This window comes from Peromyscus californicus, unplaced genomic scaffold (genome assembly GCF_007827085.1).
Source record: "Peromyscus californicus insignis strain IS unplaced genomic scaffold, ASM782708v3 Scaffold_19__1_contigs__length_69161282, whole genome shotgun sequence".
NCBI classification, from domain to species: Eukaryota; Metazoa; Chordata; class Mammalia; order Rodentia; family Cricetidae; genus Peromyscus; species Peromyscus californicus.
Window position 1 is genome coordinate 53450705 of NW_026294491.1, and position 14448 is coordinate 53465152.

General features: G+C 39.1%; 1 protein-coding gene across 1 annotated transcript in view; it reads left to right on the plus strand.

Moving 5' to 3' along the window:
* Pkhd1 (PKHD1 ciliary IPT domain containing fibrocystin/polyductin) overlaps positions 1-14448 on the plus strand; it is a 471509-nt gene that overhangs the window by 210941 nt on the left and 246120 nt on the right. The window contains exons 41-44 of the mRNA XM_052743962.1: positions 192-248; positions 1472-1602; positions 11482-11594; positions 14051-14156. Of these exons, the coding sequence (XP_052599922.1) occupies positions 192-248; positions 1472-1602; positions 11482-11594; positions 14051-14156 (407 nt within the window). The remainder of the gene's footprint in view (positions 1-191; positions 249-1471; positions 1603-11481; positions 11595-14050; positions 14157-14448) is intronic.

Here is a 14448-nt window from a genome sequence, read left to right on the forward strand (position 1 = left end):
TCAAACAATTGAGATTTTAGTTTATAAAAAAAAACACTATTCCTATGATTATTTATCTTTAAAGTTAACTAAGATGCTAAGGCTCATAGTCCATACAAGAAATCTCTCCTCTCTCCTCTCTCCTCTTATTTTTCTCTTGCTTTCCTGAATGATATCAAATATGCCAAAGTAATATATGCTTCTATCCTCAGGGACCTATATGGACAGTAAGTTTGGCACTAGGGAGACTATTACTGGAAGAAAAAATGGTAAATATATAAATTTATTTTATTTTGAATCTATCATGTTCACCTATAATTGTCATAATTTATAGGCAGCTATCATGATGTGTTCATTGTAAATTTGGTGAGCAAGAGATATTGAGACCATGATTGGAAAAAGCACAGGGACAAATAGCCAGATTTAGTGGAAACACATGAACTATGACCCAATAGCTGAGGAGCCCCCATGGTACTGACTAGGCCCTCTGGATAAGTGAGACAGTTGATTAGCTTGAACTATTTAGGAGGCCCTCAGGCAGTGGGACCGGACCTGTCCTTAGTGCATGAGCTGGCTTTTTGGAACCTAGGGCCTATGCTGGGAGACTTTGCTCAGCCTTGGTGTAGGGAGGAGGGGACTGGACCTGCCTCACCTGAATCTACTAGGCTGAGCTGATTCCCTAGGGGAGACCTTGCCCTGGAGGAGGTGGGAATTGGGGGGTGGATTGGGGGAGAAGGCTGGGGGGTGGGAGGAGGAAGGATAGGGGAATCTGTGCCTGATATGTAAAATTAAATTAATTATGAAATAAAAATATTTTAAAAATTTGAGCATACTATTTTTTCTATATATATATATATATATATATATATATATAATTAATTCTTTGAGAATTTCATGCAATATATTTTGAAACATGTTCATCCCTCCAATTTTTGTTTTCAACTTTCCTATACCTTCCCTTCAACTTTGAGAAGACTTCTGTGTTTTTCTACTTTCCTCATCAAACCCATTACTACTATCTCACTAAATTGATAGAGTATTAAAATGATTCCCAATGACTTATTGCTGTACTCATAGATTAGAACATCTCTCAACCCTCATCAAAGAAATATAATTTTTAAAAATTATTTTGATTGTATGGATATATATGCATCAATGTGTGGGTTTATACACATGAGTGCAGGTGCCTATAAAATCCAGAAGAGTGAGACAGATTACTCCAATGCTGGAATTATAGGAGGCTGTGAACTGTCCAATATGAGTACTGGGAACTGAATTTTGGTCTTTTTACAGAATAGTTTATTCTTCTAGCCATTGATCTATTGCTAATACCATCTTTATAATGTCTAATGATATATAAGATATAGTTATACATAATATGTATGTATGAAATATAGTTTATATTAACAGAGTCAAAGAGTATTGAATTATATAAATTTTAATGTTTGTGAATACCCTGTGTTTGATTTATATTATTTTTTTTTCAAATTAGACTGGTTGGAACAGGGAAGTACAATAAGAAACAATGTGATCATCAGTGTTTCTGGGGCTGAGGGACTGTCCAATCCTGAAATGTTGGCACCAGCTGGCATCTACACTTACAGTCCCACCATTGTGGTAGAGGTAAGAGCTTCATTTTCACAGGAAAGTCTAAGCTGAATGGTGGAGGACATCCCTTCCAGCAGTTCACAGTAGCAACATATATTTGATTTGGGGTTGTTCATTTGAATGAGTATCAAGAAATTTGCTTATGATTTTGTGTTAGGTGAGCAATTTAATGATTATTTTCAGGATTCATATGAAAGCTATTTAGTATGGTAAGTAATGAGTTGTATATTGATCATTTTCTGGTAGGACAAACTGAAACATCTTGTTTTGGATCTCTTGGTTCTGATGCCAATTACTTATTAAATCACCTATAGCCTATCAAAATAATTTGGCATATTTTTGCCAAAAGTGAGTTTTACATTGAATCAGGAAATATATGAGACATATGGTTTTAGGAGCCTGATCTTAATTTTTATTTCATTATTTGTTGCAACTTAATGTAGTAAAATTATAGCCACGTGAAATAATTTTTTCGATTTATTATTAACCAAAGATTTGTGAGTGAGGAGTAGTACTGCAATAGCAGAAGGCCATTTAATTTCTCCCTTGTTAGTTGTGTTAGCTCTTGGTCTACCCCCAACATGGGTTAAGGCCCTCTCTTTCCCAGGATGCTACTCTGAGCATCTGTAGATGCATGGCCCCACAGATCCTCCACTGTTACAGTATTATGATATTTATGCCCAATTTCTGAGGAACACACAGGACAAACTGCACCTAATTACCATCAGTTGAATAATCCCTAATAAAAGTGTGGTCCTCTGCTCGACACTCCTTACACTCTTAATTGTGTCTTCCCACAGCACAGCACTTACACACCATTTTAGGTGCCTAATAGGGGTGGATAATAGGCCAGAGACAAAAGGAGGCAGAATTTCATGGATCATCAGAAACCAAACTCTCGACAAGTTGCGTTTAACTTTGTGGCCACTGCAGGCCTTGTTGAGCAGCTAGGAGGCCAGCTCTGGGCCTAGAGTCATGTTTTGCTCGACTTTCTTGGGTAGTATAATCTCATCTTCATTGAAGCATCTTAACCAAAGCAATCAAGGTTTCCCAGCGCATCCATGTGAGGCTGGAACACCCTTTCCTCTCTGAGTAGGTGGCATATTCACTGGCTAGAAGAAAAGTTGACCCTTCTTACATGCAGTGTATCAGGGGACTCATCTGGAAGTAGAGACCTATGGACTATGGAACCTGGGTGAATGGTTCCTCCACTAACATGGAGGTCATGTAATGACATCAATATGGTGTGTTTCATTGGTATAGTAATATTGATTGAGCAAAACCGTCACTTGTAGAAATTCACCTAATCTCCCAGTGTGGGCATTCAATCTAGAAAGTACACCTAGTCAGCAACAGAAAAGCTGAGATGAAACCAGTTATTTGTTTCCCTTTCAGATGCCTTCCATTTCAATGTATTTTTTTCCTTTTAGGGCTATTTTTGTTTAACAAATGTATACATATACACATATATATATGTATATATATATATTACATATATATTATGCACACACTATATAAATATATATATATAAATATTTGCATAAAAGGCAAATAGAGAATAGGCTCCAAGATCCCAGAATCCTTTGAGGTGGAGTTGCAGATGTGTGCTGCTGCACTGTATGTGGGTGTCAGGAATCTGATCTCAGGTCCTCCTGCTTGTACAACAGTTTACTCACTGAGCCATCTCCCAAACCTTTAAACTTTTAACTTAGAAATAATTTCAGACTCACAAGAAGTTCCAGAGAGTTCTTATGTTCCTTTCATAGTGCTTCCTCCCATAACATATCTCTGGTCATTGATGACATCAAAATGGATACACTACACTGGTGTAACAATATTAATTGAGCAAAGCCCCTCACTTAGACTTGAGGAAGTTTGCCTAATCTTCCAGGGTGGACATTCAACCTTGGAAGCGCACTTGCTCTCTCTCTGCATATGAGCCTGCCTTTGAAGTCCTTGACCTGGTGGTTTGGGAAGATATTTTTAAGTTTGGACAATGGTTTGTGGTTTTATGTTACTCCTGACTTGTTCAAACCTAGAATCTTGTACCAAATTCTTAGCCACAGTGTAGAGAATTCATCTTCACCTCCAGGTGGACACCTTTAGAGCTTACTCACCTTCAACTCTGCATAGTACAAAGGGATTTGGGAGGTTCTTTTTCGTTTTCGTATGTGCAATTGGTCTGTTGTCATCCTACCCAGGCCACAGCTGAATTAAATAAAAGTCAGTTTCTCTGAAAATCAAATTCTGAGCACTGTGCCTCCCTACCAATGAGAACTTTTGTAGTGTCTTATTGGAGCCCACAGGGGCATGGCCATCTTTGTGCACTTCTTTGTGAAACATTGACTTCTTTTCTACAAACACATTGGTGGCATTCTCTCCATGCGTTGCCCTAGCCTCTGCTGTCTGTGCTAGGCCTGTCTTCTCTCAATAGGCCTGTCTTCTCTCAATGGCTCTGGGATCAATAGCGAGCCTTCAATTTCTTTCACAGAGATTCCTTTTATCTGACATAATATTCATGAACCCACTCTTCCCAAACCCTCCTGCCAGAGTGATTATTCTCAGACAATGGGGGACAGTTCACTGCCAATGCTTCAGAGTGTCCCATATTTATAAAGGTATTGGAGCACAGTCCTATTTAGGAGAGCCCACGGAAGAAGGGGCCTGTTGGTGACATCCATTTGATTTGAAGGGAATTTGTTACAGTTTGTGAATCAGTTTTGTAAGGAATTCTGTTTTAAAAGACCCAACCTCGGTTCTCCGGCTCTCCCCACTCAATAGGTAATACATATTTAAGAGCTGCCTGAAGGGTTAAGTCACCCCTCCCTTTTTTTCTTCCAGTGACTACAGATATATACCTCAAGGAGCTGGCTTACCCGGGCAGTTCATTTCTCTCTGAAATTTCTCTAGCTTGAATGTCCATAACACATTGACTTCCACAAAGAATTGATTTCCACAGAAAATTCCCTGTTTGCCTTAAACCCTTACCTGCAAGCCCCTGGCTGCCTGCATAAGTATGTGGCTTCTTCATGAATCCTTTGTAGAGTACCCAATTGGAATTAAGAGAAAGGGCTGGGCAGTAACGTGATCTGACTGCTGATGCACTTCTTTTATAAGAAAAGTGAGTCTTACTGGCTAACATAGGACCAAAGCTGCAACATCCCTTCCAACTATAAATGCACTTGGCCAGTGTTTGTGTGTGCTACTCAGATGTTCCATAAATACTGATGGCACCCGGGCAGGTGATTCAACAAACACTTTTATTTGTTAAAAATAGATGCTTTCTGAGCACCGGTGCTGGCAATGGTGATGAACAAGGATGTAGCCTCTGGGATATCGTTCTGAACTTTTGGAGCATTCTTGCTTCTCATAAAGTGTTGGTAATGAGCTGGCATACGGCAGCAATGAAACTGATATGTGTGTTATTGAGATTGTCATCATCAGCCTGTGGTGTACATTCTCAATATTTGCAGTGCTTGCAGAGAAAGTGGGTGTTTAAGAGTTATCTGTATTTGTGTGTGTGTGTTTATGCATGCATATACACTATATTGAAAATATTGTAGAGATTGATACCCTTTTTATTCCTAACTTTAGAGGAAATGTTTTCAGTTGTTCATCATTTAGTATAATGTTGATGTGGGCATATGCACACATGCATGTGTGTGTGTATGTAAGTCAAATCTTGATGTCAGGTGACTTCTTCAGTAGATATACAACTATTTTTTAAATTACATTTTATTTATTTATTTGTGTGTGTGTGTGTGTGTGTGTGTGTGTGTGTGTGTGTGTGTTTACGTGCACATGAGTGCACACATACACTCAAGAAAAGGTCTGAAGACAACTCATGGGATTCGGCTCTCTCCTTCCACCATGTATGCTCAGACGTCCAACTCAGGTCAACTTTACAAGTTGAGCCACCTTTCTGGTCCTCTGTGTTATTTATTGATATAGGCTGTCTTACTGATTCTGGAGCTACCCATTTGGTTGAAACTTGGCCAACAAACCCTAATGAACCTCTTCACAGCTCTAGGAATACATACAGGCATGAGTGACTACTTAAGGCTTTTTCCATGGGTGCTGCAGATCTGAACTTCTGCCCTCATGGTTGCATGAAAGCACTGTACTGTAAACCATTCCCCTGCCCCTAGAGCTTTCTTCTTTGATCCCCAGTTCTTAGGTATTGGTGGATCATCAGTTTGGGTTATAGGTGCAGTCTTCCTTGTGGTAGAGGCAGTCACTAGATAATCTGGAAGATAGAAATTCACATGGTGTTTTCTGGGGAAGGTTTCCTTTTGCAGTCATGGTAGGGAATGAGTGCTATGTTACGCCCTTGTTTTGGATAGATATGCTGAGTACTTACATTCACCTCCTAAGAGATAAAGATTCTTTCTGAGGCTGAGAATTATTACTGCATATTCTGATAGGTTTTAGGCCTCCTGAAGGCCTCTCTGCCAACACAGCAAACCGAATCAGCCCGAATTGGAAAGCCCAGGTTGAATGGGTAAAGTGCTCCCAGGCGATTCGCCGGCCCTGCAAAGAGGAGACCAGCATGTGAGACTGAAAGAACCACGTGTCTGTTTTAGGGGATGCCGCTTATATACCTTGTGGGAGTGGTCTTGAGCCTCTCTGGGGGAGGAGCTGTGTTTGGTGGGCTTTGAAGGGGAGAGTTTGGGGAAAGAGATGGGGAGGGGAGTTGAGTGGATCTTCCACCAGACTCCTTCCAAGCATATTCTATTTTTTTTTTTTTAGTGCAGAATTGAGATGGCTAGGTACTATTCTTCCTGATAATGCTTAGTACCAGGTTTGATTATTTTGAAAATATCTTCCATGTGAAGACTGCTAAAACATTTCCCATTATAATTAATTGTGTTTTCATAACTAGCATAAAATATGGAATTCAATCAAATACAGGATATTGTGACGTGGGTGTAAATTACTTTTATAACACCTGGTATTTCTCAACAGTGGTACTTCTAGTGGATAGTTACTAGTTTCTCTATGTAGCAGTGTTTTAAATACCAATGGCACTTTCCTCTGCTTTATGAATTGTGTTAATAGTAATTATTTCCATGTTTCCCAGGAAGCAAAATTACCCTTGGTCTAGATTATCTAGACTGTGATCCCCTAAGACCATTAATGTCTAAGAGAAGGCCCCATGTTCCTAAAGTCCTCTGTCCTCTTGAATAGCAATTCAGCTTCATATACCACAATTACCAGATATTCATAAGTGGCATTGTGGTAAGTAAATATGTTTGGAATGGTAAATGACCTCAGGAAATAGAAGAACTGTTTGGAATCCCAAATAATGACACTTAGAAAAGAACAGGCCAACTTGTCCACTTGGGAAGAAAACATTCTGTAACTGGGTAAAAACAAGGAAAGACTATTTACAAGCACCCAGGGTAAAGAGCCTCTGGGGCCTATAATAAACAGCAAGCTAAAGTTAAGTAAACAGCACGATGATTGTGTCAGCATGTGCTGGCTCCTGCACTGGGTCCTGCATGCCGGTCAGCCTTTCAGACTCAGGACGACTCTAGCCCTGACTCACACTTCACCAGACTGAAGGCCTCTGAGATAGGAGCCTTCTTTCAACCTTATTGCTGTAAATACTTATTTCACATTTGTCCCCATGAGCTTTGTACATGTTTGTGGACCACGAGGCACATCCAAAGAATAGGATATTTAAATTCTACCTTCTGCAGAAATTCTGCTACATGTCAGTTGTCCGTGTGTCACCTTGGTTCAAGGTTGAGTAAGATCCCCAATCATCCTTTAATTTCATGATTAAAGTCAATAAAAATGTTGCTGCAGAGTGACTTAAACCATGGGATAAAGTGAGTTTATTCAACCTAAGGAAAATAGAAAATAGCTACCAATGAAAGGGCATGAGTAACCCAAGGGGGAAGAGGACTCTGAAATCTCAGACTTAAAGGGTCAAAGTAGGGCTGGAGAGATGGCTCAGTGAAAGTGGTGTTTAGATTTTGTCAACTTGACCCACGCTAGTGTCATCTGGGAAGACGGAACCTCCACTGAGAAAACACCAACCTAGGATTGGCTGGTAAGCAAGTCCATGAAGTCATTTTCTTGATTAATGATTGATGTGGGAGAGCATAGCCCCATTGTGGGTGGTGCCATTCCTAGGCAGGTGGTCGTGGAAGGTATAAGAAAGGCAGCTGATGAGGAGCCCAAGCAAGCCAGTAAATAAGCAGCATCCCTCTATGGTCTCTGCCTCAGTTCTCACCTAGATGTTCCTTTCCTGTTTGAGTTCTTGCTTCGGCCTCCCTTCGTGATAGACTGTCATTGAGATCTGTGAGCCAGATAAACCCTCCCATCTTCTAGTTGCTTTTGGTCATGGTATTATATCACATCAACAGAAAATGAAGTAAGAAAAAAATGGGGGTAACACTTATGCAAACATGAGGATCTGAGTTTGAATCCCTAGGATCCACATAAAGCTGGGTATGGTGTCACACTTGTAATCTCATGTGCTCCTGAGATGAGATGGCAGGTAGTGAAAAGAAGCATCTCCTGATGCTTATGGGCCAGCTAGCCCAGAGTATGCAACTGCAAAAAGCAAACACAGTGGAAGATGTGCACTCATAACTCAGGCTTCTCTCTAGATGCCGTATATATATTGTCACAAACATACCTGTACTCTGACAGCACACACATACACAAACCTTAGTGCGTACAGATGCACACACACAAGATTTTATTTTATTTTAAGAACACCAGTTTTATAAATGCATATAACTTATTCCATCATAAAAGATTCAAGTAAAGTATACAGCAAACATTTGGGTATGTTCAAAAAGCTATACAACCCATCATCACAATAACCGGAACATTTTCATCTTCCCCTATAAATCCCATACTTATTAGTAGTCATGCTCTTCTTTTCTTATCAATGACTTCTCGCCCTTAGACAACCACTAATCTACTTTAGGATAGATTTTCCTTTATAGGACACTCTTTACATTTGAAAATGAACAATCTGCCAGACTGTGAATAGAGTGATAGTTCCATCCTACATTTCCACCAACCGCACCTACTATCACTCTTTGTTTTTAGCTATCATATTAGGGTCATGTATTATTTCACTATTGCTTTGACTTTGCCTTCTCTTGATTCCTAATGACACTGGATGTATTTCATACATTTATTGGCTCTTTTACATGTCTTTGGGAAATGCCTATTGGTCTTTTGCTCACTTTAAAAGTATTTTTTTATTATTTAAAGCAATTTTTAAATTGAAATATATTGATCATGTTCTCCCCTCCCCCAAGCCCTTCCAGATCCTCTTCCCCTCTATACCCATCCAACTTCAAGTTCTTTCTCACAAAAACAAACAAAAACCCAATATAACAACAATCCCCCCCCCAAAAAAACCCAAGAAAACAAAATAGACCATCCAAAAATACCCACCTAACAGTTAGCAAGTAAAAGCACATGCACAAGAAACTGTGGATTCCATTGTATGTTGCTCAGATACTCCTGGTATGAGCTTGCTCTTGAATGGTTGATATACCCAGTGTCACTCCATTGGAGAAAACATATTTTTCCCTCTCCCAACAGGTATAAATGCCAGTTTAGAGTGAATTCTCTAATCCTCACAGTGTGCACTTGGGGCTGAATTACCTATAGTGAAGACATTCTGGGAATTCTTGGTATTACACTAGCTAGCTCCTGTCAACCTCCCAGATGACAGGGAATGAATTATATGGGAGCCTCTGGGCTGCTATCTTAGTAGCAGGATGAGAAGTTTGTTTCTTAATGTAGATTTCTCAGTTAGACGTGGCCATTTGGCCTAGGACAAGACTCTCGGGCTGAGAAAGGTAAGTATATACACATATGTTTTGAAAGTACTCTTTGATCAAGTATAATTAAATCAGTTATTCATTCTTCTAATAGTGGTGCCACCTCAGTGAGGCAGCCTCACAGACCCCGGTTTTTAATCCAAGTTCTGTCTTCCCAATGGTGAGAGAGGCTGTGCTGGGATGTGACAGTATAACACTGAGAGGATTCACCTGCAAATTAGGAACGGGCAGATAGAAACACCCACTGAATTTATTTCGCTTCTTACAGTGAAGATTTGGTTGCAAATTCAGATTCCAAAAATGAATAGAAATTTATCATGAATGACTGAAGCAGGAAGTGAGTGTTCTCAGCCAAGACAACCCATGGGCTAAGAAGATAGGCTTTCCCCATCTATAACTGGTCCCTGTTTATGTCCCACAGGAGTTAGGGCTCACAGGGCTTATATTCTAATTATTGTTCTATTGCTGTGAAGAGACACTGTGACAGACAACTTATAACAGAAAGCATTTAATTGGGGCATGCATTACAGTTTCAGAGGATGAGTCTATGATCATCATGTCAGGAAGCATGGCAGCAGACAGGCAGGCATGGAACTGGAGCAGTAGCTCAGAGGTTACATCCTGACCTGCAGGGAAGAGTTAGAAAGAGGGCAAAACCAGGTCTGATATGGGATTTTGAAACCACAAAGTCCTTCTTAAACTGTCTACCAACTGGGGCCAATTGGGAACCACACATTCAAATATATGAGCCCATGGAGGTTCTTCTTATGCAAATCACTGCAGCCGAATTTTGAATTTTTATATTGTTTTCTCACTTTAAGTTGTTAGTGATGAGTAAAAATCTTTGCAATTATTTGGTAGACCAAATCATATACACACATACACACATACATACACACACCACACCACACACACATACACACACACACAGACACACACCTCATATGATCAGACCTTTTAAGAAATCATTGTTTTTAACTCTGTCTTTGTGTGTATTACACAGCAACGAAATCTTGTAAATACTTCATAGAATTTTTGAAAATAACTTCATCATAATTCTGTTTGATCAGAATTAAATTTCCAAACTCATAGCAATCTGTGGAGGACCTAGATTTCACAAAAACACATTAAAATATTAAATTATTTAGATAGTATGCTCTATGAAGAAATATTGAAGTAGTTTGGTAATCTAAGTAGAACAAAAGTGTATTGAAGAGATTTAGCTTGTAATTGAGCTTAGCCAGCATGTTTCAGAGCTAAGTGTGAACAGGGAGAAGACTGTAACCTTAGCTATCTATGTTGGAGAGCCACTGTGTCTCCCTCCTGGTATGCGCCAATAAGGACTTCCCAAATGACTCTAACCTCATATTAGGTGTCACAGGCAACCTCCTATCTTAGGGTTTCTATTGCTGTGATAAAACACCATGACTAAAAGCAACTTGGGGAGAAAAGGATTTATTTCATTTTGTTTTTCCAGGTAACAGTCCATCACTCAGGAGACTCAAGGCAGGAACTTAAGCATGGTAGGAACTGGAGGCAGCAACTGAAGCAGGCCATGGAAGAAGGATGCTTACTGATTTGCTCCTCATAGCTTGCTCAGCCTGCTTTTTTAAACTATCTAGGACCACCTCCTGGGGTGGCACGATCCACTGTGAACTGGACCAACCCATGTCAATCATTAATCAAGAAAATGTACCACGGGTTTGCCTTCAGGCAGACCTTACAGGGACATTTTCTCATTAAGAGCCTCTTTTCCAAAATAGCTCTAATTTGTATCAAGTTGGCATAAAAACTAACCAGCACACCTTCTTGTCATGGAAACGTCAAGAAGAATTTAAAATGGAATGCTAGTTATTGAGATGGACAATTTATAGTGTAGTCAAGTTGTCTGGAGGTTGGTAAGTGGGAGCAGGGGTTGATCCTTTGGGGGAATCTACGACAACTGAGTCCATGCAGGCTTTATCACACCTGAAAAGAATCATATAAGAAAGTAGAAAGTGCCAATAACATTCATTCTTTGCAGCAACCTTAACATATATGGAATAACTATTTTTCAAATCCCCTTGAATTTCTGTAGAGCAACAGAGTTTGTGCAGCTGGCTATGGCTATGTTTTCCACCTGGTGACCAACCAAACATCACAAGCTCCACTCCTCTCTTTCATGTTGAACATTGCTCATTCTTGTACCAGGTAATGCTGGTTAAACTCATCTATGTTTAAGTTTAGTGCTTTTGATTTATCAATTGTTTTTATGCATAAAGGGTGCATGCTTCTTGGAATTTGATTTGAGATCAGGCAATGCTACAGTGTATTTTTTTTATAGCCATGTTATTGGAGTGTTCTTGACCTGCAAACTGATGTGTATACCTAAGCTATAGAACTTGATAAGCTTGGAGGTAAGTATACACCCTTGAAGCCAACACTGTAACTGGGGTACCAATATTCATCACTTTGAACATTTTCCTGCTGGTCTTTTAACTAATATACTAATTATTGTAAAAACGTGCAATAACTAGGTATCCAATGCATTATTGTTAATCATAGGTATTGTGTTATACAGTGTATTTCTAAGACCTATTCTTCTTTCACAACTGAAACTTTATTTCTTTGTACTTATTTAGCCCAGTTTGCCCTCTAGACAACCCCTCACCACCATTTTATTCTCTGTTCCTGATATTTAGATCCATTAGATTTCTGATATAGGTAGTTTTTTTTCTGGATCAGGTTAATATCATTCAGCACAATATTTTATGAATTTATCAGAATTACCACAAGAAGCCAGGGATTATCATTTGCAAGGCTAAATTATATTTCATCATAAGTATATATGATATTTTCTCCACTCATTCATCTATTGATGAACACCAAAGATGATGATACTTTGTCTAACTATTATGAGTAACTGTGTTGATCACATTTTTTTATGGGAGATAGAGGAAAAAGAAGTCACTTTGGAAGCCATCAGGACAAAGTACAACTTCTGTAGCTCAAGAAAATTTAGTGGAGAGACACACTGAACTTCCAAGGAGTTGGTAGCAACTCGTAATTCCAAGCCCTTGAGAGACTGGTGCACATAGCTCAGGAGCCTAGTGGAGAGATCAGTCTTGGAGAAGGAGCCCTTTGCCTACTGCAGAGAGATGAGAAACTTACCTCAGGTCCTCATAACACAGAGAAAGGGCATCAGTTGCTAAGAGAAAATACTTGAGAAAACAGGGTGGCCTAGAGAATTTAAGAAGTAAGGCAAAAGTGTTGTTTCCAGTTAGTCGGGCCTTGAGTCAAATCCTAGCATGCACCTACTAAATTCCTTGTTTTCATTACTTTTAAAAAGAGTGAGGTTCTTATTTGTAAAGTTGGGACAAGTCTCCTTTTAGTAGAGTAAATTTAGAAGGACTGATGGAATATCAAGGAACATGGCTATGTGTTTATGGTTAAATGCAGGGGCATATCACAGGATACAGACAGAAAAGCCTGAGACATGAGTAGTGTCCATCACAGAGGAGGGTCTCAGGTCTTGCTTGTGTCCATTCTCCCAAATTTCATTATTTTTGTATCTGACAATGTATACATATATACAGACTATAGGAGACAATCAAACAACTTAGTATAATCCACTCTGAATATTTCAACCTTAAAGTGGATGACAGACCTAAGATGGCATTTCTGAAAGGAACATATGAAAGTGATGAGTGAGTATATTAAAAATACTTAGGACTGCTAATCATCAGGCAACTTCAAATTGAAACCACATAGAGCTATAAGTTCACACCTGTTAGGATAATAGGATGTATCTATCCAGAATGATAAATGATGGTATCGGCATGAATTGGAGTAAGAAAAACTTATAAATTACTGGTGGGGATGCTAGTATTACCATTATGAAAACAAAGAAGAAGGAAATTAAAAATATAAGTACCATTTGATCCAGTAATTCCATTACCTGATATATATCCAAAGAAAGTGAAATTGACAGAAGAGATATTGCACTCTCATATATATTGTAGCATCATTTACAACAGTGAAGGGATGGAATCAATCTGTCAATCTGTGACTATAACCCAACGAATGGGTAAAGAAAGTCTCTCTCTGTCTCTGTCTCTTCTCTCTCACACATACATGAATATGACTCAGCCTTAAGAATGTGAAATACCATCATTTATTAAAACATGGATGGAAATGAGAATCATTATATTAAGTGAAATAAGGCAGACTCGGACAAGTACTTGGACAATCTCACTTATATGTGGGATTGAAAGTGTTGGTCTTAAAGAAGGTGTAAGTTGAAGTGTAGTTATCTGAGGCTGGAAGTGAGGGTGATGAGGAAAGTTGGTCAGCCTGAGTTACAGTTAGAAGTAAATTCTGGAGTTCCACACATTATGTTAATCATAGATAATAATGCTCTGTATATTTAAAGAAATACTGGAGAGCATACCCTTACTATAAAAATGATAAATATTTGAGAAGATAGACATGCATGTCCTAATTTGAACATCATACAATGCGGTTGTACATTGAAATACCACACACACACACATCTGTGAAGATATTCGATGCCTATGTGTCAGTTTTTAAAAATGAATAAAACCCCTTTTAATCCCAATGGAGAAAATGTTGATTAATTTATCTTCATTCTTTGCTTTGCTTTCTAGGTACGGTCTCCTTATATATCCTGAATTTCAGCCACTGTGGAATAATGATACTGGCCTCACTCTCTTCCAAGATTTCATGGTTTGGGGAAGTGCAGGTGGTGCCCAGGTATGACTTTTTAAGCATGCATATATATATATGTGTGTGTGTGTGTGTGTGTGTGTGTGTGTGTGTGTATCTTTGTGTCCTAGAGTCAGATTGTTACATCATTCTATCTAAAGGATAGCAGTTTAATGAGAAAGAGAACACTGTGATATTATCACAACTAGTGTCAATGACATGATGTGGTTGTGTGTGTGTGTGTGTGTGTGTGTGTGTGTGTGTGTGTGTGTGTGTGTGTGGTGTTGAATGAGCAAATCCCTCCCCAGAGGTCATTTTCTGTATGGGTTCCTGCAACAGT